This window comes from Manacus candei, unplaced genomic scaffold (genome assembly GCF_025592945.1).
Source record: "Manacus candei isolate 608988 ecotype Guabito, Panama unplaced genomic scaffold, ASM2559294v1 h1tg000018l, whole genome shotgun sequence".
In the NCBI taxonomy this organism is placed as follows: Eukaryota; Metazoa; Chordata; class Aves; order Passeriformes; family Pipridae; genus Manacus; species Manacus candei.
This window is the reverse complement of record NW_026138066.1, coordinates 18,961,086-18,984,048: the sequence shown is the minus strand read 5'-3', so window position 1 is coordinate 18,984,048 and position 22,963 is coordinate 18,961,086. Positions and strand designations below refer to the sequence as shown.

The 22,963-nt window shown below is 35.5% G+C and overlaps 1 protein-coding gene across 11 annotated transcripts in view; it reads left to right on the top strand.

The window, feature by feature from the left end:
- Positions 1-22,963, top strand: part of C2CD5 (C2 calcium dependent domain containing 5) — a 66,446-nt gene that overhangs the window by 22,199 nt on the left and 21,284 nt on the right. For 5 of the 11 annotated variants that reach the window (XM_051784912.1, XM_051784906.1, XM_051784911.1 and 2 more), the window contains 4 exons: positions 4,238-4,346; positions 17,114-17,228; positions 19,658-19,753; positions 21,483-21,674. In XM_051784912.1, coding sequence (XP_051640872.1) covers positions 4,238-4,346; positions 17,114-17,228; positions 19,658-19,753; positions 21,483-21,674 — 512 coding nt within the window. Of the gene's footprint in view, positions 1-4,237; positions 4,347-6,130; positions 6,197-17,113; positions 17,229-19,657; positions 19,847-21,482; positions 21,675-22,963 lie in introns of all 11 variants that reach the window. The other 6 variants (XM_051784909.1, XM_051784903.1, XM_051784908.1 and 3 more) reach the window with 3 other exon arrangements.

Here is a 22,963-nt window from a genome sequence, read left to right as displayed (position 1 = left end):
TAAAAAAAGTTTATTCTGTCTTCTGAAAATTTCATATTGGATGTGTTTTTGCTATGGTGTTACCTCTTATTTATTTACCTTAAAATTGAATTACTTAACTAAAATGAATAACATTTATAAGTTATTTTGTCTGTTTTAATATTGTACACATAAATAGTGTACTCTAGTTACTTGTCTGGATTACTAAGGGAAAACAAAGAATAAATCAAATATCTATAATATATTTCCACATGTATTAGTTATATCATGGAATCACAGAATGCTTTTTGGGTTGGAAGAGACCTTAAAGATCATTTTGTTCCAACCCCCTGCCTTAAAGATCATTTTGTTCCCCCAACAGGGAATCTTCCACTAGACCAGGTTGCTCAAGTTCTTTTGAGTCTTATTTAGTTTATTTGGGTATATGGTACTGCTAAGGCACATTGAAACTGGTTCATTTAACTGGATGTCTCCACAGCTTTTTTAAATAAAATGTGGTTTTAATGTATTATTTAAATAACCCTGATTAGCAAACTCTGTGCTGTTTGCAGAAGGGTAATCTTACTCAATTTCTTCTGTGAAAATACATCAGCTGTGGAAAACTCACGTGTTGTATTGTAGGTTAATAAATTTAAGCAATTCACAGGATGCCTGTAGATGGCAAGTGTAACTATAGCACACATGCCTTTGTGTATATTTTAACTATAAATCAACAAGCTGTATTTCCATCAGTGGGAAAATCTGAGCTTACTCTACTCCTAAAAAATTAGCCTCTGTTTTTGTAGAAATGGCCAAATGCTGCTCTTGATGGTATTTAGTATCTCCGTTGACCTCAACTTGGACAAATGCTGTTTTATTCCTCCATATTTGCATTCTGCAAGAGCCTGAGAGATCTTTACCAGTGCCTTTTCAAAATGGGGATCTGTTGATCTTCATCTCTGAAAGGCATTGCTGGACACCTGTTGGGTCTGAGCTCTCGACCCAGAGAGCTCAGTTCTCTGGGTGATTCCTTTGGCTGAAATCCTGACTTAATCATCTTTTCTTTCCAGTGCCTTCTTACCCAACCCATCCCCTCAGTACAGTTCAAGAAAAACTGTAAGACTGTTGGGCCACCTTGTGAGATGGCACAGTAGGTGTGCTTAGAATAAAAGCACATTCAACCAGGAAGTTGCCAGTATTTTAGTGTGGACCAGTTCCCCACACTGGTTCAGCCCCAAAAGCTCTATGAGCACACCTGAGCATTATCTGAGGGAGTGGTTCAACCATGGGAATGAGTGAATGGCTGGAAGGGAATTGGAGAACTGCTTCAGCTGGCACTAACAGCAAATGATGTGTCTGTAGCTGTGTTCCATCTGCTTTTTCATCATTTTGTGTGTCTTTGTATGACATGTAGTTCTAAAAAGAATACTAGCAATACATGTATGTGTGTACACAGACATTTTTAAACATTGTATTAAGCAAATATTTATGAGAATTTTATTGTAGCCTTATCAAACATCCCCCAAATGACAACTATAAAATCTCTGAAATGAAACCAGCAACAGTCTTTTGGGGTCTGTGCAGTCAATGACTGTGAAGTGGCACAGTGAATTGGTAAAATGATTTATAATCTTCAGTTGTAGCTAGGAAACTTTAAGTTCATCCTATTTTGTCACACACTGGAATACTTTGCTTAAATCACCTTGATGTAAAGATAGTCCTTTGCAAATTGTAGTAATAGAGGAGATTTATAATATTAGAACACAGCATCTGGTTCTTACGAAATCTCTGTTTTCCTGGCAGTAACTACAGATGTATAATTTTGAAGTATTACAGATTACCACATGAAATTGAGGCTGGAACTAGTATTTGAATAATATAATAATAAAACCCCCCCAACCTCTAAATGAGCTTAAAAAAGAAAAAAAAAAGGAAGGGGAAAAAAAAAAGAAATGCCATCTTATGAAGCTATGGAGTTCCATCTGTGTAAGAATGGATGAGAGACTGTTAAAGGAGTCATGTCAGAACGGTTCAGTGAGTCTGATACCCAGATTTGTCTGTGACTGGAATTCACTGATAGCACATAGGTCTAATTTCATCATATATTGTAATACAGACTTGCAAGTATTGATATATTGATTGAGAGAAAACCATGTCATTATTTGAGGTTTTATTCCTGATTTGTGGTGTAGGAAATCAGGCAAACTGGGAGTCTGAACACACTAAAATTACTTGCAGCACACAGCCTTATGAAAATAAACAAAAAATGAAAGTAACTTCTGCATCTCCATATAGGTTAAAAAACATTGTATTTGCTTAAGCTTTGGAGTATGGAGTGTTGTTTACTTTGTTCACTCCATACTGCTTTAGCATAGTTTAAGTTTGATTATATGTATGTATATATAAAATACAAATGTAGTATAGGCTTAATAGAATTTCATATAGGTGGCATATGCAGTAAACTTTTTTATTGATTTCTGTAGTTCTGGAAAAGCTAATAATCTGAATGGCATTAAAGTGTATATGCAAGGGACAGAACAGGTGTGTATGTTAGATATTTAAAGATAAGTTAGGCAAAATAAGTGTCACAGAATTCCACAGGGAGAGATATTATGAGTGTACTTGAGAATTATTGAGCAATTGCTTTTACAGAGCCACAGTGAAATAGGCTTCTAACAATATGTTTATGTACTGCATTTTTTCCATTTTTCAGCATGAAACACATTCGGAAAAGGAGTTTAGGCTGTTATAGTCAGAGCTTTTTTGACAATTCTGGTAACTTGCAAAGCACTTTGATCTGTTAGAACCTTCTGGGGGAATCTTTACTGTAATGCTCTCTAGAGATGCATCAATGCTCCTGAAGGAGCGTTGAACAGGTTTGCAGAGTCCTATGGTGAAATCTTCCTGCTTTTTAATTGGATCATAAGACATGCCTGCAGGTTTTGGTGGGTTTTTGGGTTGCTTTTTTTGGTTTTTTTTCTGGTTGTTGATACTATGGTTGCTGATTTTGAAAGTCTAAGCCCAACAAAAATACAGAAAACTTGAAATTTGTAGGACCTTTTAAAAGTTTTAACAGTACTTATAATAGGGGCAGTAAAAATTCTGAAGTAATAATTTTTAAATTCACATTGGGTTTTAGTTTAAGAGGACTTTTCATGCCATGTATTGCTGGAAGAACTGTCATCCTCATTTAATCTGCAGCATGTATGCTGTTTAGGTAGAAGCTCAGTTGAGCTGTGCTGTTCCAAATGCTTCAAAGTATGTGAGAAAGGATTCTATCCTGTACTCTCATAAAAATTATAGTATTTTTATTTTTTCCATGTATCCAATTATGATTATACAAACAATGATTGCATGATTTTTCTTTTATGTTGTTTCTGCTTCTCTGCATTTAGAATTGCTGAACATGAATTATTGCCTTTCCCCCATAAGTGTGCTATTACATATATATTAGACGTTTCATAGAATGTCTCTGTAGAAAATAAAATCTTCAGTTTTGGGCTCAACTCCTTTGAATAGGACTTGTTTTTCATCACGAGTAACATGAAAAATAGCTGTTATCACTTACTTTGCCTCTTGGAGAAACTGTGTTCTTGAGTAGTTTTGGAAACTTATTATCTCTTCATTTTACTTATGAATTGGTAAAAACTAATTAATGCAAATGAATTGGAAGTGAATTTCTTAGGTCAAAGAACTTATAATTGTATTTCAAAGACTTTTGCTTCATTCTACAAGATGGATTTTTACCTCTTTAATATTTAGAGCTTGTGAGCAGAGCAGTCTATTAATATTTTTTAGGTATATTTTCCTGTAATAAGTCGTTCATCATTCTTGCAAGACTACAGTTTGTTTCACCCTGTGCTGTGGAACCAAACTGCAGTCAGTTGGAACAGTAAGACCTAAAAATGGAAAAAAAATATTTACTTTGTATGAGCTAATGAAAGTAGATTTCTGTTGTTTAGTTGCCGTGGTAAAAGTGATCAATAGAGGCTTCGTCAACACAAGTGTGTAAAGTTTTGATTATTTATCACTCTTGTGCTAAGAAACACCTCTATGGGGGAAAAGTATTCTTACATTGTATAATACCTCTGCTTTTATGATACTCTGGGTATATGGAGACACATGGTTACATAGTGCTCAGTAAGCCTGAAAGACATGTTTGGCCTCATGTAACTGCTCTGCTTGTATTTCAGGGAAATGTATCGATTCATTGCATGTTTATTGGCAATCAGCAGTGGTTGGTAAGCAATCATTTGATGTTTGTTTTTAATCATGACAGGAATTTCCATTTTTTACCCTGACGACCTTTCCACCAGGCTTTCTTGTCCACGTTGGTGGTGTTGTCAGTGCACGGTCTGTGAAGCTGCTGGATCGCATCCACAATCCTGGTATGTTGACACAAGAATGACCTCCTTGCTCAGGACCTGTCGTAGTGATCTCCTGCTTCTAATCTTTGTAACATATCAGCATTTGGATAGATACAAATCTATTCTAACAATGTGTATTAGAAGCAATATTTTTCAGACAGTCGTTTGAGCTGGAAAAATGAGTTACTCAGAGGGTATGTTTTTAGTGAGAAATGTTTCAGCAAGTTAAAGAATATTATAATAAAGTACTTTGAATCAGTGGCTTTGCACTGAAAATTGTCTCTGAATTATTGAGGGCTTAATTAATTTTTTTACCACTTCATAGAATTTAAACTCAATGCAAATTTTCCATTCAAACACAAATTAGATGAAATGCTTGATCTTAACTATTAATGTTTTCTAATTTTCAGCTCCTTGAAATCCTTAAGGACTAATGGCTACAATTTACCTAAATATGTGGTTTTTAATCTCTTTTGATACAACCTTGACAGCTTTGTTCTGTTCTTAAAAGCCCCATACTGAACAGTACTTTAAGATTTTTATTTAATATTTACCTGGAAATCCCAATACTAGAATGTGCATTTTGCATGTTCTAGTTCTAATGTTAGAATTAAAAGACTTTTGACTCTGAAGACTTTGTTGGTTTAGTCACTGAGACAAGATGATGAGTACTCTGTAAAAAACTGGAGTTGACAGTGCACTTCCAAATGCAGAGGAGAGTGAAAATAGCACCTACAGTGGTTTTGCATGCACTAGTCAGTAGTAATAAAACCAAGTTTGTGCAAATGCATCTTTAAAAGCAATTGCAAAAAATGATCTTCTTTTCTTTCTTCTTCCCGTGGCCCAAGGCAAGCAATTCTCCAAGCAAGTAGATTGTTGCTGACCTAAGGATTCAATAAACTGGCAACATGAAATAAAATACAGGACTTGATTTGAATTAAACACCCGTAGTGTAAGGGATTTTTTAAAGCATGTGACTACACAGTATTGTTCCTTTTTTCCTATTTGTAAGATCTATTTATACAGTGAAGATGAAAAAAAAAGTCAAAGTATAATTGAAATGCGAGTCTTCCCTTTCTTTGCCACAAAGTTATTTTAGGCTGCTGTATTTTCAACAGATTTCTGATACAGATCTCTTACATGCAAAATTTACCATATGATAAATTTATTTAAAACAAAATGAAAAAAAAAATCAGTTTTGCTCAGAAGTTTTAAAAACTAACCTCTTGCATTATGGACTCCTTTATTTTTACCAACTGACTGAAAGCAGGATAAGGAATAAGATAGAGATGCGTGTTTGCACAGCTGCAGTTGTTTTTGTGGGACTTGAAAATTACTCCTGACAAGTGAATGTAAAATGTGTGATGCCTGGAACTCCGTGTATTGCAAAAGGGGGAATGAAGGCACATGACTATGAGAGGGAAGGTGAAGTAAAAAAAAGAATCTGCTTATAGTTATGATCATGAAGCATTTGAGTCAAATAAGTCTGTGAAGTATTAAAGGAAGAAAATAACCTGGCAGATGAATAAATCAGGAAAATGCAGAAGAGGAAAGAATGTTTGAAGGTGGATTGAGAACTTACAATAAGACAATAATTACTATACACTGTACCCTTTGGTCACCCTAGTGCTAGATTGCTATAGCATGCTCCTTTTTTCCCTTTCTCTTTCAGCCTCTTATTAACTCTGCTGTCTGTGTCTTTCCAGTTCCTGTGGATTGGTGTTGTCAATTGTGTTCTTGTTGGTAGTTTTTTTTCACTATTCTGCTCCTATAACTGATCTACTAATTTGCTGTTTTGAACTCAGCCTTTGTCGGAATTATGGGTAACACAAGATCATACAAACTGCTAGACTGGAATAGTTTCAATTCAGGTATTTTACTAGTCATTCAGTACTACATATGCTGACAGAAATTATGGCAGCTCAGTGAAGTTCTTAGAAATGCTGTAGAATATTTAGGTTAATGCTTCAAATTCAAATCTCTTTAATCATCAAATGCCTAAATGTCATGTTTTAATGTTGTTAAAGACTCTCTTTAAAATTACAAACCATTGTTTTAGTATAAACTAGTATTGCTAAGAATAATTTAATATCGATCTGGAAAGCTGAATGTTCAGATATTTATTCTGTACTAGCTTTCAGCTCAGCATCCATGAAGGAAGTAATTTAGGGAAAGAGAATGGATTCTTACTTATACAGTTGGGATCATGTCAGGTGTGGAGTTTTTTTTTTTTTTTTTGCTCTGGTTTAGTTTTTTGTTTGGTTGGGTTTGGTTTTTTTTTATTTAATGGGGTTTTTTTTTGTTTATTGGTTTGATTTGGGGGAGTCTGTGGGTTAGTTTTGTTTTGTTTTGCATGAGCTTACACGTTCTTTAACAGTGGCTGTACTTCTGTTATTTCAGGATATTGATTCATATGTTTGTTCTAAATAATAGATGTAAAAATTGCCCAAAAGAATGAAAAAGAGAGAACTATCTGTTTAAAGAGAAGGGTACCATGTAGTCCAGGATTTGTTGGTTCATAAATCTTGTATTGTAAAATGCAATCAGCTTGCAGGAATTACAGCATAATTATTTGAACTTTTAAATCACTCTAATACCTAACTTGGAAAAAACCCCTATATTCTATTTTTTATGCAATTTTAGGGATCAAAATATATAACTTCTTCAAACAGCTACAGAAAGAATAGATGGGTTGCTGATGCAGTTTATAGGAAACCTGGCGTGTTAGGGGGAGAAATAAAGACTTTTCCCCTTCACCCTCTTCCTCTGGAAAGGTGACATGCTTTGGAAGACAGGCAGGCATAACTTTTCTACACATAACATCCAAGGCAGCAGACCTTGCCAAACTTTGATGTTTTTTAAAGCTGGCACAGTAAAAAAGTACAAAGCTGACCTCTTGAGGGTTTGTTTCCCATGGAAACAAACTTTCCTTCTTGGTGCTTCAGTGTTGTAATGCAGCTCTGGGTCATGCTCTAAAGTTCAGCTTAAGTTATCTTCTATAAATTTTCCATGTTACAAGTAGTTCAATAATAGGTAGAGCCTAAAACTGTTGGCTCATTTTGTACCTGTCCCTTGCTACAAAGAGCATTCTGTGATATTATAATTATGAGCTTTTCTGGTTTTGTTGGTTTTCTTTGCTTGTTCTAAAGTGATAATCTTTAATAATTAACTTTCAGTATGAAAATTAAATTTCAGTATGAAAAGAATATTATAAAATTCTCAGATCTATTACTGGTGTAGCATAGTCTGATCCAAGGTGTTAAAAATGGGTCAAAATTTTTCGTCTTGTATGCTACCTTGAAAAGTTTGAATTAATTATTGCTTCTTCCAGACCATGTTTAGCAGAATGTTACCATAGAAGAATTATATTAGAATAATGGAGTAATTTAGTTATGTACAGACACAAAACATGCCTTGAGCTGGGGTAGAAAGTGATCCATAATGTAAGCCTGGGAAGCAAAGTGAAAGTTGTGAATTGTTTCTTGACAGAATATCCAAAACTGTAGTCTGATTTTTTTTTTAGAAATTGCAGGAAAAAGAAGGCATATATATATATGTATATATTCATGCATTTTTTACCCAGAGGTGCTTGTTACCTAAAAATATTGGAGTAGAGAGGTCTAAACCAAACAGTCATTGCAAAGTTAATACCTTGCTGAGAACTGTCTGAGACACTGAGAACAGTGTTTCTGTTGCCTGACCTGTGTCAGTAGGTCTGTAGTAAGAGCTGATTAATCCTACTGATTAGGGACTGAGCAGGTTACACCCATATTCCTGGAATTCTGTTTCTGTTGCAGTGCTCGATGTGCTGCAGGACAGAGAAGAAAGGAGGAAGAGAGTAAATCAGTCACTGATATGTGATAATAAAATTGCAGATTGCATACAAGTTTGCTCTGTCCTAGACTGGAATAATGAATATCCTGTGCAGATATGTCACTGAGAAACCAGAGGAGAACATTTCTATTCATCTCCACCTTCTAGAGCTTTATTGCTAACTCTGTTATTATTGGCTAATTCTTGGCCTAAAGGAGAGTAGGGATTTATACAGCTTAGGGAAAACAGTGCTACATCTTTACATGTAAGCAAGAATGTAATCACAACCATAAGTGGGCTAAAATTATTTTCCTTTCTGAAAATGTTCAGGTGTCATTTCAGCTACCTGTGTAGCATAGAAGGATATTTCTTTTTTTTTTTTTTGCAAATGACAAGGAGATTGGTTTAATTTTGTGTAAGATACAACAGGAACATCTGAAAAGTCAGAGATTTGAAGGTGCTTGAAAATCAGACATGGAAGTAAAAACTGACTATTTCATTAATGGAAAAGAAACTACTTTAACATCTGGGAATTGCATATAGTTTGATGACAGAATTGGCTAAAAGTTTGTAAAATACAAAAAGGGCACATAATACAGTGGAAGATACACACTGGTGCTGTCTATCAAAAAGAATGTTAAGGATATACTATAAATACAAAACTGTTGAAGGAATCCTGGGTCCTGAAGACTGGATCTTTGTTAAAAAGTTTGCTCTGAGGTTAAATACAGAGCAGAAAGGTTCCTTAGGCAGTGCAAGAGCTTGTTGAATAGAGGCTGCTTTTCCATATGACTGTTTGATAGCACCAACATACACAGTATTCTCACACAGTTAAATTTTAAACTCATCTAGGAAACTACTCCAGTAGTTCTTCAGCTCCAGTAGTCAGAAACATGGAAGGATAAAAGATTGTTAAGAAAATTCCTAAGCAGCTCCTGAGCTCCTTGCATGATATCCAGTCTCGCTCCTGGAGTGTGAAAGTCTCCGGAGCTTGTTTTGTGTGTGAGGAAATGCAAGAGGAAAGCTTGGATACGCTTTGGTTCTGGAACTGAATGTTTTCCTTTCCCAGAAACACAAACATCAGTGAATGCACAGATTACATTTTGTGCTTCTGTCTGGGGTGTAAATGTGGCCGATCTGTAAGAACACAGTGGAAAATGTCAGAATGTTGATGTTAGTGTCTGATGTGGGTATCCTTCAGAACCAGTAGGAAAACCCCAGCATTTTAAGCTTGACCTCTTGCCTTTTCTTGGAGAATTTCCAGGTTGACTTTTTGTCCATCAGTGTGTGTTGATATGATAACGAGAAGTTAAAGCACTTGTCAGAGGCTTTTTCTGAGCAGAGTGAGGGGTTTTTCAGTAATAATTTAATCTAGTTTTCTGCAGCCTTTCCAGAGGAGTGAATATTTCTAAGTAATTTTTATGGTTAATATGTATGGTGTTTGAATATTATTTCTTAAAGCAGATACACCCTTGTATGTTAGTGAAATAATTTTCTTTGGAACTGTGCATTAATTTTTTTTGGTAGATATTTATATAACTGAACAAAGAGTGATCACTGTCAGTGAGCATAGAATAATATTCACATGTTCTGTTAGAAATTTATAAATTAATAAACTTGGCATTTAAAATCTTTGTTCAGAATTCTTTACCTAAGTATAAGTAATATTATTTAATCTGTTCATATTGATTTAAAACTCTCTCTGAAATCTGGCTAATGGTGTGAAAGCCAACCCAGACTGTTCCTTACACAAATACTCAAAAAAAGCTCTTGCTTATTGCACAACTACAGTTTGTCTTTGAATTGATAGTAATAAGAGAGGGAATCTTGGTCTTGCAGAAAATTGTTATTCTTGCACATAACTCTTCCTAATTTCAAAATATGGGTCTTGATTAAAACTATTATCTTGATACCATTTCCTTCATGGATTGCAATGAGTTTTTTCCAGTCTTGTGATGTTTCATCATGTGGTTGCAAACATACAGTTGTAGAACTACTTTCCTCACTCAAAATATATTATTCTTAGAAGAAAACTAGGATGATTCTGGTTGAAAGGGCACCTTCCCAACTGCTACATAATTACAGGTAAATTTGTCCTTGTAAAATGCCTACAGACAGTATTGTAGGAAAATATATAGACAGATAACACAAGTTCTAGCTGACTGTAATAGGATTATAGAAGTAACTGTGATAAGGGTTAGTGGATGAGATCATGATCTGAGCTGAATGAGGCACAAGAGATTTTCTTTCTAAGTGCACAGACTGAAGTTCCTCAATATGTCATGATTCTTAAAAAGAAATACCATAGTCGTGGCTTGGTTTTTGTTTCCTGGTTCAGTTTGTACTTTAGATTTTGTTAGACAGTGCAATTTGTCTTTTGCACTAATATATTGACTGGTTTTTATAAGTTGTGAGGTTTTGGTCTTATTGAGGTCCTGAACTTGCTCCAAAAAGCACTTCTTGGATTCAGAAGTTCAAAGAGGTCTTTCTGACTAGTTTGTCTTAAAATAAATAGTTGTGAGTGTATAGAAATAATGAATACAGAGATACTGTATTAACAAGGAATAGGAAATTCAGAGGCAGTATCATTTTGTGCCAAATAAGACCATCCCATTTCTGCAGTTATAAAATAGATTAAATGTGTTTTAGAAAGACCTGTCTTATTACAGTGTAGTGTGCCCAGCTTTGGGTAATAGGCACTTTGCTGTGGCAATTTGAAGCTGTCCTTTGAAGATTGCTCATGTTTTAAAATAGGTTGCATTTATTGTACCAAGATGACAAAGGAACAGAGACACAAAATAGAATAAGTAGTTACTTTATTACTTAGCGAGGACTTCACCATTCTAGGAGGAATGGCTGATCAAAATGATAACTGTAAGTTGGACTGACAAAAGTACATATTTAGGCCTGGAACCGGTTTTCCAGAGGCAAATTTATTTCCTATATTTAACATTTTGTTAGTTCTGGACAGTAGTTTGAGCTTTTATAATTCTAAGGGAGCATGATGATGTTGAGAATGTAAAGTTATTCAGGATATGGCTGAGAGATTTAGCTGGTTGCAATTTAAGATAGAATTTCAAAAGCCAAATCTTGAAGTAGGATTTTTATAATTCCTGTTTAGGAGCGAGATAGGTAAAAACATGTCCTGATCCGTGTTAAAACTCCCTAATGGAAATATAATTCCATATGTTTCTGAGTTACATACATTTACCCATATAAGAGATACAGAAGCTATTGAGATTCTGTTAATTCTGTTTCATACAGTATCTTTTTATTTTTTTCTTTTGTAAGAAAATCCAGAGTACTCCCCACCCTCCTAGCAGTGATGTAGGTGTTTTCATGGAATTCAGAAGATAAGAAAAAAATTCAGGCGTTTTGATGGGAATGTTCTAAGAGGAACACCTCACTGCTTCTCTTGGGGTATATCTTGCAATTAAAGCTAACACTCCTCAGTAGTGAGCTGCCACTAACTAAAAGAAATGATGAATGGAATTTCCTGTATGGTTTCTGCCATGTACTCTTGGAGTCTTCTGGTGGTCATGTAGTGATTTGACCTGACTGACCCAAAAGAAACTGCTCTGCAAATGAATGGGTTTGTGTTTAATCAAGCAGCTAAAATACCTCGAACCTCTGTAAACAAACAAAATCTGGGTACAGTTTTAATCATTAATATTCTTTAAAATTGTTTCCTGATTGATTGAATAATTTCTTCAATTGAAAGAAAGTGAACAAACTTAAACTTACTTTTTATTTGTTTATTAAGCAGTTTGGGCCTGAGAAGTGAGATCCATGCTCTCTGACTTCATCTGGCAGAAAAGCACAATATTGTTCTGCAGGCTGGATGTTTTATTTGTAGTTTAAGCTTCGTAGGAGAAAGTGTACTTGTTCTCTTTGGTGGTGTTGGCTGCTGGTTTAGTTTTCATTTGATATATCCCAGTAATCTACTTCCTTTGCTTTCCGTATCATAAGCTCAGTTTTCATTTTTGCATCTTAAAGATTATAGGGAGTAACATGTTGTAGTTTTAGTTATTTGCTACCCGAGTTTTGTGTTTAAATTTTGCAGTTTAAACTTTGTGTTTAAACTTTATCCACTTGTTCAATCGTTAAATATTTTAGAAAGTTGATAGTGTCAGTGTTTATGGGATGACCAGAAAGGATTAAAGAGAACTTCAAGTTCCAGGGAAAGGTGCTTGTAAACCTAACAAGGGTGACAAACCAGCCAAACCAAACCAACAATTCCCCACTTCTTTATGTATGAGCTGATTAGTAGGTTTGATTTGAGAAGATACAAAAATGAGTGGATATGGCAGGTGTGGATAATGGCTTTGTATAGTGACTCAAAGATTGAATTTGAAGTAATATTATTTGTGTCTCCATTACCATTTTTGAGACAACAGAACAATGAGTCATTTATAGACTGTGAAAACTTTCATAGTATGATTGTCCTCCTTGTTTCAGAATGTTACATTATAAATGCAAATATTTACCAAATGATACAATGTATAATAGGTTGAAATGAATCATACAGTTCCTACTTCAGAGTAATTGCCTCAGGATGTCTAGGGATTCAGCTTTAATGCAGGAACTCTTGAGGATGAACTGTGTAATCAAGAGTCCATTCCTAATTTTTATTCAGTTTTTAAAGCCATATATGCACCTAGCTTAATGCAGATTCTAGCTAAATCTTGAAAGACCCTGTACCAGTGAACCTCTAGCAAATAACTTGGGAAAGGTGTTGCTTCTTATGAATCAGAAAGTATTGGTAGTGTCTAGGATTATCTCCAGGTGAAAGATTTGGACAGGATATTGTCCTGTCGACAGTACAGCTCATGGGAGTCAACCTCATGTTTTGGAGGAGATAAGTGACTTGATGGTGGATAGGGCTGACTCAAGTAGCATTTAGGGCACAAGCTAAATACAGTGCTGTTTGTGTCTCCTAAAGCTGCTGCATAAAATGAGCTTGGGAAGTTTAGTGGAGGAGGTTTGAGTTGGCACGATTTTTATAGAACGTGGTACTGTTAACAACATTGTTTCTCAAGTCCTCAACTCTGGAAACAGTGTGCTTTGCTTCCACTGGGTTATAAATATCATGCCAATTTTGAAACGTTAATAAAACGTTAGTAGGTTGAATATTCAGTCTTTGGTTTCCAACAAAAGGCGCATAATAGCAGTGTAACTTCTTGCAAACTTTTCTGCTTCGAGTTGTAGATAAACCTTGCCATAAACTACTTGGTAGATTTGCTAGACAAGCTTGTGATTGAGTGCTCTGTATGCTTGCCTTTTTGCTTCCACCTAGAATCCAGGGCCATTACTTTCTGTAACCATTTCAGTGAGCTGCCATAGTTTTCAGTCTGTACTGTCACCTGATCCAAGCATGCGCCAAAATACCCACCGTTTCTGGCTACTGTCTGCTGAATCTGCTTTGCAAACCCTTAGTTCTTTAAGCTTTTTGCTTAGCAAAAAAAACAACAGGCACTCTTACAGAGTGTACTGGACACATGCCATCCTGCTTCCCTAACTCCTCTAATTGTTTATGTAAATCCTTAGCTTTACTAAACTTGTAAATGCTACAACAGCATCCCCATGTGAAATTGTGTGGCTCATGTGTCAAAAAAGGCTGCTTGTGAAAATATTTGTCAGAAGAATATGAATGCTACACATTGCACTGCATTCAGTGTTTTGTATCAACTTATGATTGCAATGTCATGGTGTTTGGTTTTGATTGTAGACAATAATTTTGTGTTTTAATACGAAAAGGTAAGTTCATGTAAACTGCAAATGTACGGTATTTATATATAAACACAATTATTTGTATTTTTGGCCTCTTTCTGGAAGAAAAAAATTACTTAAATGTGATATGCAGAGGTCCAAGTCTTCTTTACTAACACTTGTTTATGCATGACTCTTAGAGAAATATTTGATCTTGTGCAATAATAAATTGCTGGATTTTTTTGAATATATTGAGCCTGATCCTTTTTACACTGAACACAATGGCTGGAAAATTCTTCTTATCTATAATAAGATTGAAAATGCTCCATTATATTACTATAGTTAATAGTTTTGTACTACTGATATTGAAGAGATTCTCAGAATAAAAGGTTAAATGTTGCTTTCACAAGATGTAGTGTTGAGCAACTTCACAACAGTATGTGTTTTCCATTATGATGAGGCTTTCTGGTAGATAAGTTAGGTGAGAAAATTAGTGACTTGTTCCTAAACTTAATAATTTAAGCTATAAATTTTTGTGTAGGAAAGCTAAATGTTTGCATAGGGTTTGGGACCCGTCACTATTTCTACCTTTTCTGTTCCCCTCAAGCATACCTGTTTCCTTTCAACATTTCATTCCATTTCAGTTCTCACTGTGACTACATCACACCTTTTCAATATGTCATATTCTTGTCTGCAATCTTATCTTTATTTCACAGCACTTTCTCTGTTCATCCTCAGTCACTTCACCTGTTGCTCACTCTCATCATGACTTCACATTTTCTTGCACTCTTTGTCATAGAAAGGTCATTGGTGACAAGTAGGAGCAGTTTTTGCCACATGGTACCTAAAGGTATAAAAAGTTATGAATTAGAAAATTGGTTGTTTCTTTGGGTTTTTTGTCTAGAAAAAGGTTACTTCTCCTTTGCAGGTGTTTTCCTGTGAAGTACAAAAATTGGTGTGACTGTTGAGTCAGTGTTTATAACCAGCTGCCTGTACTCAAGTCTCATTGAGCAAGAATTGTTCTGCATGGTCAGAGAACCACTTTTCTTACACTTTTATGTTATAGAGAGAAACATGTTCCTTATCAAAGCAATATTTCAGTCTATGACTGGAGGGGGAAGGAGGAATTGCTCCATTCCACCAAACAGAGTTAGAGATAACATTTGCAGAATGTACTTGTGGTCTTATATCTTCCATACAGCTCTGCTTTTTGTCAGATGCAGCTTTTGTCTTACAATCCATTTCCAAAGTTGCTCCATTCAACCAACCCCACTGCTGCTACCTGGTGGCAGCAGGAACAGCCTCTGTCCAGAGATGCACACACCAAAGAGAAGATATTTTGCTTCCTATTTGGGGTACCACAAATGGTTCTCAGAGCTGAGCTTGGGAGCTCCAACCTTGTGATGTGATGGGTTATTTCTGTGTGATTCTCAGTTTTGGAAGCTGAAGTGTGAGCCCTTGCCAGCAGGTGGTTGAGCCATCTAAGTCATGATTACTGAGTATCATCCCCAGCATTTGATATTCCCAGTCAGTGAAAGGGTTTTAACAGTGATTTCACACTGAGAGTGTGAAGTGCAGCATCTCGAGATTCTACCAGTAATGCACTGAAACCTGCTCAAGTGAACTCTGATATAATGAAACAAATCAGTTCATGGAAACCCTTTGGTTTGTGTCTTAATGTGTATATTTTTGTCAATTGCAGAGAACATTCCTAAGAACTCACTGTAGGGTTTTTTTCTGTTCAGCATTCATTTCTTAAAGCAAAGGTTGGATAAACTTCAGTCTGGGCACCCAGGCTGCTGTTAGTCAGTGCAATGCTGTGAGTTACACGACATTGATATCTAAAGTTATGTGTAGTTGAATGTAAATACATACCTCTGTGCTCTTCCTTTTAATTAGAAAATGATCATTAGTTTATTTTAGAAAGATGAAAGCCTAGTTCTAAATGCAAATTGAGGCAAATTCATGAATGAGTACATCTTGCTGTGCAATGTTTTTGTTTCAGTAAATTCCAAGTTATGTGTATATCTACATCTCTCATTTTTGTTTGTCATGTTGTCAGAGAACCTAGTGTATGATATGGGGTTATCATACACGATAAATATTCCTGATAGTACAAAATTGGTTCCAAATAAATCCCAGGTTTTGACCTTGATATTGTAAATTATGATTCAGCAAGGAGATATCAATGACTGGAAGTTTGTATCTGTGCAAAGTTCAGTTGACTTCAGGGAAATTGTATAAGAATCTCTCTACTCAGAACCCTTGGTAGCAACTCAGTGCCTGTTGTTTGTTACTGGTTTTCCCCTTATGTATCCAATTAACATAGTTTTCAACTAAATTCATTGGTACAGGTAAGCAATTTTGATAGAAGAAACAGCTGATAAACTGTAATTGTAAATGTCAGTATTTGTTGACTTCATATGTAAAAAAACTTGTGATACAAGAGCTTTAGTTCTGGGAACTAATTGCTGAGCAGTTAAAGTAAATGGATTGCATGAACTTATTCTAGCAGCACTCTTTAAAAATATTTTTAATGTAGTGCTCAAGAAAAGCAGACAGGATGCATTTAACATGTAACCTCCAGGACAGTAAAGGTAATTAGAATCCGTTGGCAGGGACAGGGAAAGGTGAAGTTACCAGGATACTGAAGAAAAAAAAACACTAACAAATGCATAGTCAACATATATCTTCTACTACTTAATGTTGTAAATATACATTAGTTTCAAATCCCTATTTCTTCTCGAAGTTAGAAGTGCCACAGAACTGTCTGTTTGATTAGTGATGCAGTCTTAACAAATTATTTTAAAATCTCGTTAATAGAGAGAGAACTACTTGAAATGGGAAAAACTATTGAGGTATTTCAAAGACATGAAGTGTATAGCCAAATAAAATATTACTTTACTATTACAAATACTGTTTTGTTACTGTTAGTAGTTTTTCAGTATGACAGAGTATCTGTGATGCTTTATTGCAAGTTACCTGTTGTTGGAAGTGCGGTCTTCAAGTAGGCAGAGATTGGAACAGTATCTACAGTATTTTGGTGTTATCCATCTTGTCAGAACCTGTTCACATGGGGGATAAACAAGGAAATTAATGAAAAAGTCCCATTAGTGTTTGCTTGAAGTGTGATAACTAGGAAATAAAAAGTGACCAGGTACAACAAAATACTTGAATATGAAAAATCTGACTTTTCAGATTAATTGCATGAAACTTTCTGTTGACATCGTGCAGAATAGTGAACTGATTTATACTTTGTCTTTCAGATGAACCAGAGACACGAGATGCATGGTGGGCAGAAATCAGACAAGAAATAAAATCCCATGCCAAGGCATTGGGTTGTCATGCTGTAGTGGGCTACAGTGAATCAACTAGCATTTGGTAAATCATGATGATGATTTGATTTTCAAAATGCCACAGAAAATGTTATTGCATCTTCGGTGGATTAAAAATTAACTCTTTCTGCACAGTTGTTGGTACTGTCTAATATACCTACTTTAATACTATACTATACCTGTTCAGTATACCTACTTCAGAGAGTTTAAGTGACTTTGAGATTTCAGTATTGGATTTTTCTTTTTTTAAAACGTTTGATTTGGGTTTTTATTGGGTCTTAATTTTTTTTCCTTACAAATATTACTTTTTTTTTTAATAAAGCCTACATATTTACTTTTGTAATAACAATGTTAATTTATCTACAAAGTTTTCTAAACCTAATCTGCTTAAATAATTAAGACTCTCTTCAAAAGTGTATATATTGAAGTTTCATTATTAGGTAACAACTGGCAGACCAGTACTTGAATGGCAAACTTCAAATTTAAGGCATTTTTTACTTGTAAGTTAAAGGAGAATATGCTGCCTGATAGATGTAGAATACTTCAGGTGTAAATATTCTGTATTACTTTCTGGAAAATGTGTGTCATTATTTTTGTCTTTCAGACCTACAGTAGTGTTTAACATACTAAACTGCAGCTCTGCAGCAGTCTTTGTGAGATTGAATTCCAAAATTCCATTGTCTTACTGTGTTTCTTTTGGCTAAGAAAAATTCCAATCTTATGTATTTTAGTGGCTTAATAACAAACTTTGTGAGAGGCTTGGAATTTGGGAGAAATAATTTGGGGTTTATCTAGCCAATTGTCCTTCTCTCTGCCCCCTAGAGACACTGGAAAGTGTCTCTTTCTAGCTCTGGAAAGTAATCTGTGAAGAACTACCTGGGCAAGGGTATCTGGTAGTATAAAACAAAAATACTCAGGTTCATTATTTGTTTTGAATTGCTTTATGAAAGGAACAAGCAAATTCAGACATCTGAATTTGTTTTCTGTCAAGCTGATTTTGCCTAAATACTTTAAAGATAAAAACACTAAAGATTTGCTTTTTTAAAAGAGAGGAGTTGGAAAAAGAAGTTTCACTTCACTTTGTAGTTGAAAAGTTGAAGAAAGAAATACAGTTACACAGTGTTTTAGTGGGAGCACAGCATCTGTCTGAAATCCACGTGAATTGCTTCACATTTGTTGCTCCTTCACATGTATTGCTTCACTGCAGGTAGAAAAAAAACAACTGCTGAATATATTCATCTTTCACAAAACTTGAAAACAATTTTTGAAAGTCAATTGCATTTAGAGTAGAAAAAGAAAAGAACTTTACAGACAAGGCATGGTTTGTATTCCTTATGTTGTCTCGTCTGGTTATGTCCTGTCTTGCTTGGTGTATTAAAGACCATATTTATCTCAGAATTACTCCATCACAGAGGGATGAACTTGCAAAAAATGAGAAGTTTATTCCTTTGGCTGTCAATCTCATTGTAAAAAGCTACAGGGAAAGAATATACAGAGTGTAGGTAGGCAATCAGCTATTGGGTTATTTCACACTTTCATTCTTCTTAAGGAATTTAGTGTGGTAGTATTTGGTTATTGATGAAATAGTTTATTAGAGTTCCCATCCTTACTTGCCAGTTCAACTTTATTCCATGCTTAAAGCACAAGCCTCTGTGTGTAAGTACTGGTCTGCCAGACACGTGTGAAAAATTATTCTGGAAAGAGAAACAACAAATTAAAAAGGCACAAGTATAATTCTAGGAAATGTGAGGAAACTTTTCTCCATATTCTTCTTTAATATAGTATTTTAAGTACTGAATATTACAGGTTTGTTTCTTATTTAACAGTTTGAGAAATATTAAAAGCTCTGTGATCTAACACTCTTAGATCTGAGTTTGAGCTCTAACACTCCTAAATAATAAGTATTATCAGTTACTTTACATGCTATATTTGCCATTATTCTAGTTGTTCATACACAGTTTTTACTCTTTTGCTACTTCTTATCCTCCAAGAAACACCTTTGTCAGTGTTGTGTTGTAATTTCATTTTGAAAATTGAATGTTCCTAAGATGATGAGGCTCTCAGCTTCCATTTTACTTTGGTAAACAATTACACTTTGGGTTGGTTTTTGGGTTTTTTGGGTTTTTTTAGTGTTTCTTTGCTTTTGTTGGTTTGCTAACCATAGAACCATTGTTAACCATAGAACTGAAAACCATACTTAAACTTGGTTAGCCTTCCTGTTCTGTTCTGTTATTTATAACATAGGTCAAAGCTCATTAGTCTTTCAGTTCAGTTCTTCTCATTCTTATTTATATGATGGTTTAAATGCCAGAAGAGTTGGTGAGATCGAATGGATAAAATTGCACAAATGTACAAAATTAATAGTAATATTAAATTCATGGAGTCTTTTGTACCAGCCTTTTAATCTAATAGTTCTAGAAGAAATCGTCACTGAGCAGTAGGAATTCACTTTGTTGTCATTCTTTTCTCTTATAGTGAAGAGGTCTGTATTTTGTCCGCGTCTGGCACAGCAGCTGTACTGAACCCTAGGTTCCTTCAGGATGGCACCATGGAAGGCTGTTTGGAACAAAGGTTGTCATGGCAGCCTGGCTTCTTTTCCATAGGGTCAGAGAAGGGAGAGGTTGATTTTTTTCCTCAGAGCCAAGATAGTTCTTCTCTATTAGGGTAGGTTACAGTGTTACAGTGCAGGATGCGGGACCAACCACTTTACTGCTTTTCACTAACAACAACAACCACAGAAGTAATGGAACTCTGCACCAAATTAGATATTCTGTTTTTATTTCTAACAGTCTGAATAAGGTAACACATTTGACTACTAACACAGATCATAACTCAGTTTTTTTTCTTTGCTACTCTTCAGGTATCTTTCTCAACTTTATATCACACTATAAAAATGACAGATGTTTGATGGAATACATAAGCCAAAAGCAGCTGTAGCTGTAATATGTGTATATATGCTCTATATATACTATTTAAGAGCTGCATGGGAGATAAAATAGCTTCCTTTTGAGACAAAGATGGTGCCAGATTATTACAAAATGTTTTATTTGAAGTTTGTGAACAAAATCGTGAAACTGAAGGACAAACATGAAGTTTCCATTTGTTTCTGCTTTTGCAAATAAAATTTAAGAATGGGTATTGCCAAACAATTACTTTGGGGAAAAAATAATTAAATTAACTAACGCATACTGGTAACTTATTATGTGTTCATCAGGATACTGTTTAAATATTTCAAGGGATTATTGTGCCTGTGAGCAAGGCTATTTATTACACTTTAGCATTCTCGTTACTTTTTCCATAATAAACCAGTCAATGTAGTATTATTTATTATTCTTTTACTTTTTTGCTCGTTATCTTCTAGCGTAGATAGACTTTTAAAAATTGTAGCCAGAACAAAAATAGTTGTCTTTGTAGTCACTATATGATGGAGAGAAAGAAGTGTCATGTTTATAATATAAAGGAAATTGCACTTTTATCAAAATATGTATTTTGGTGCTACTAAGAGTCTTGGCATAGACTAGAAATGCCAAAGAAAGGTAAAACAACAGACAAAGCTAATGCTTGAGACAAAATATATTTGCCAAAGTCTTATGATAAATAACGTTCCAAATCTATCAGATTTGCTTAAGCACCTCTTCAAAATCACTGAGAATTGTTTATATGAAACAGAATAAATCTGCAGTGGTGCAGTTAGCCTGTGCTTTCCTTGGTCATATTTTTATGGTGGTCATTCCTGGGTATTGTTTGTGGGAGTGGGACTAAGTGTTTTAAGTGGATAACAAGTTTTACCTAATACCTTATCTTAGGAAATAATCTTACTCTTCTTCTCACAATGTTAATATATATTGTGTTGCTTCTCAGGATGGTTGGTTTGTTGTTTATATTCTGCTCATTGAGTTTGTGTAGGTTTTTGGACACAGTCAGTGTAAAAGAGACTTTTCATTGTGTTTGGTACAGCAAATTCATCATCCAACTGTTGTACCATGGACTACATTTAGGAGTTATGCCTAAAGGCAGCTCAGTAATGTTTTAGGTTTATATAAATTGTGCTTTTTCTCAGTCTCTACATAACAAGTTTCAATGCAAGTTTTATTTATAGTGTTTTAGCTAGTATCAATTAACCTAATTGTATTCTTCTAATTCATATAATGTAATACTTATCACATTGGTATAATGGAGCAGAGTAGAGCTGCAGTGTATAATTTAAGTAGGTGCCTGTAGTGTTTATAGACATGCACTTATTGATCATTGTTAAAAAGATGCAGATGTTTTAAGTATGTTCTCCATAATGTATTTTTAGGATTGAAGAAGCTTCACCACCAGGTTGTGGATTTTGCCATATACCATATGATGAATTGAACATGCCATTCCCTGCTCACCTCACTTACTGTTACAACTGCAGGAAGCAAAAAGTTCCTGATGTCCTTTTCACCACAATTGATCTTCCAGTAGAAGCAATAGTTATTGGGAAGGGATGTCTTATTCAAGCCAGGTATTTATCAAAATGTTTCCTTAGTAAAGTTTTGGAGATCCTTGAAATAATTCCTGTTGCTAAAATCCAGTATGTCATCAAACTTCATATTTTTATGTAGAATTGCTAGGTATTAGGGAACAGGAGAAGGAAGAGGACAGCCTACTCCTCCCTCTATGTTGTGTCACCTCTGTTGATGGACATCTGTGAACCTACCCATGTTGATTAACATTTGCTAAATATTCTGCTTTTGTTTTTAATTGCCAGTGAGGATTGTTACATTTTTTCTGCCTGGATGTGAACTTTTTTCATGCTTTCTCTTGCTGTTTGGGACTGCTAAAATGGTTAGATACAGCTCTTCCACTGGAAACTTAATCATCATAGAATCATAGAATTGTTTGAGTTGGAAGGGGACCTTGAAGATCATTGAGTTCCCACTCCCTTGCTGTAGGCAGGTTCACCTGAATGAACTATTTCAGCCAGTTGTGTTAATTCCATGCTGATGTCCATAACTGAACATCATCTCTGTGGAATTGTTGGCTGTGTCCTGCTTTATGCTGTGGTCTTTGACTTTGGAAAAGGGAAAAAAGTGGAAAAGAAGGAAGGGCCAGCTATGTACAATCTGTATGGGTGGCCAACCACGTGGATAAATAACTGATTGGATGTTTGGGCTGAGAGAGTAGCAATTTATGTTTTGTAACCTACCTAGATGGTCATGACTAGTGTAACAGAGTCTGTGGTGGGACCTGTCCTGTTGAACCTCTTCATGATGTGGAGGGGATGATGGACTGCATTTTCTTCAAGTTTGCCTGTTACACCACAGTGAGTGGAACCAGCCAATATGGTACCTGTTCGTTTTTGTCCTCCTCTGAGAGCAGGACAGACACCAGGAAATGATAGAGCAAGTTTGGAGGGCCAGCAAGGGAGTAAGGAGTACCTGTCCTATGCTGAGAAGCTGCAGGTGCTGGACTTGTTCAGTCTGGAGAGGGAAGGGATTTAGGGACACTTAATAACAGCCTGCCTGTATCTAGAAGGAGGTTATAGAGCATGTGTAGCCAGGGTCTGCACAGTGGGAGAGTGAGGCCCAATTGAAGCAAGAGAGATTCAGAGTGCATGAAAAGCCACTTACCCATGAGGACAGTCAGGGAGTGGGGCAGATTGCCTTGGAGGTTATGCAGTCTCCATCTTTGGGGCGTTTTCAAGACATGACTGGCCAAAGCTCTGAGTGATTCTGCCCCTCTGCTCTGGTGAGACCCCACCTGCAGTGCTGCATCTGACCCTGGGGGCCTCAGCACAGGAAGGATATGAAC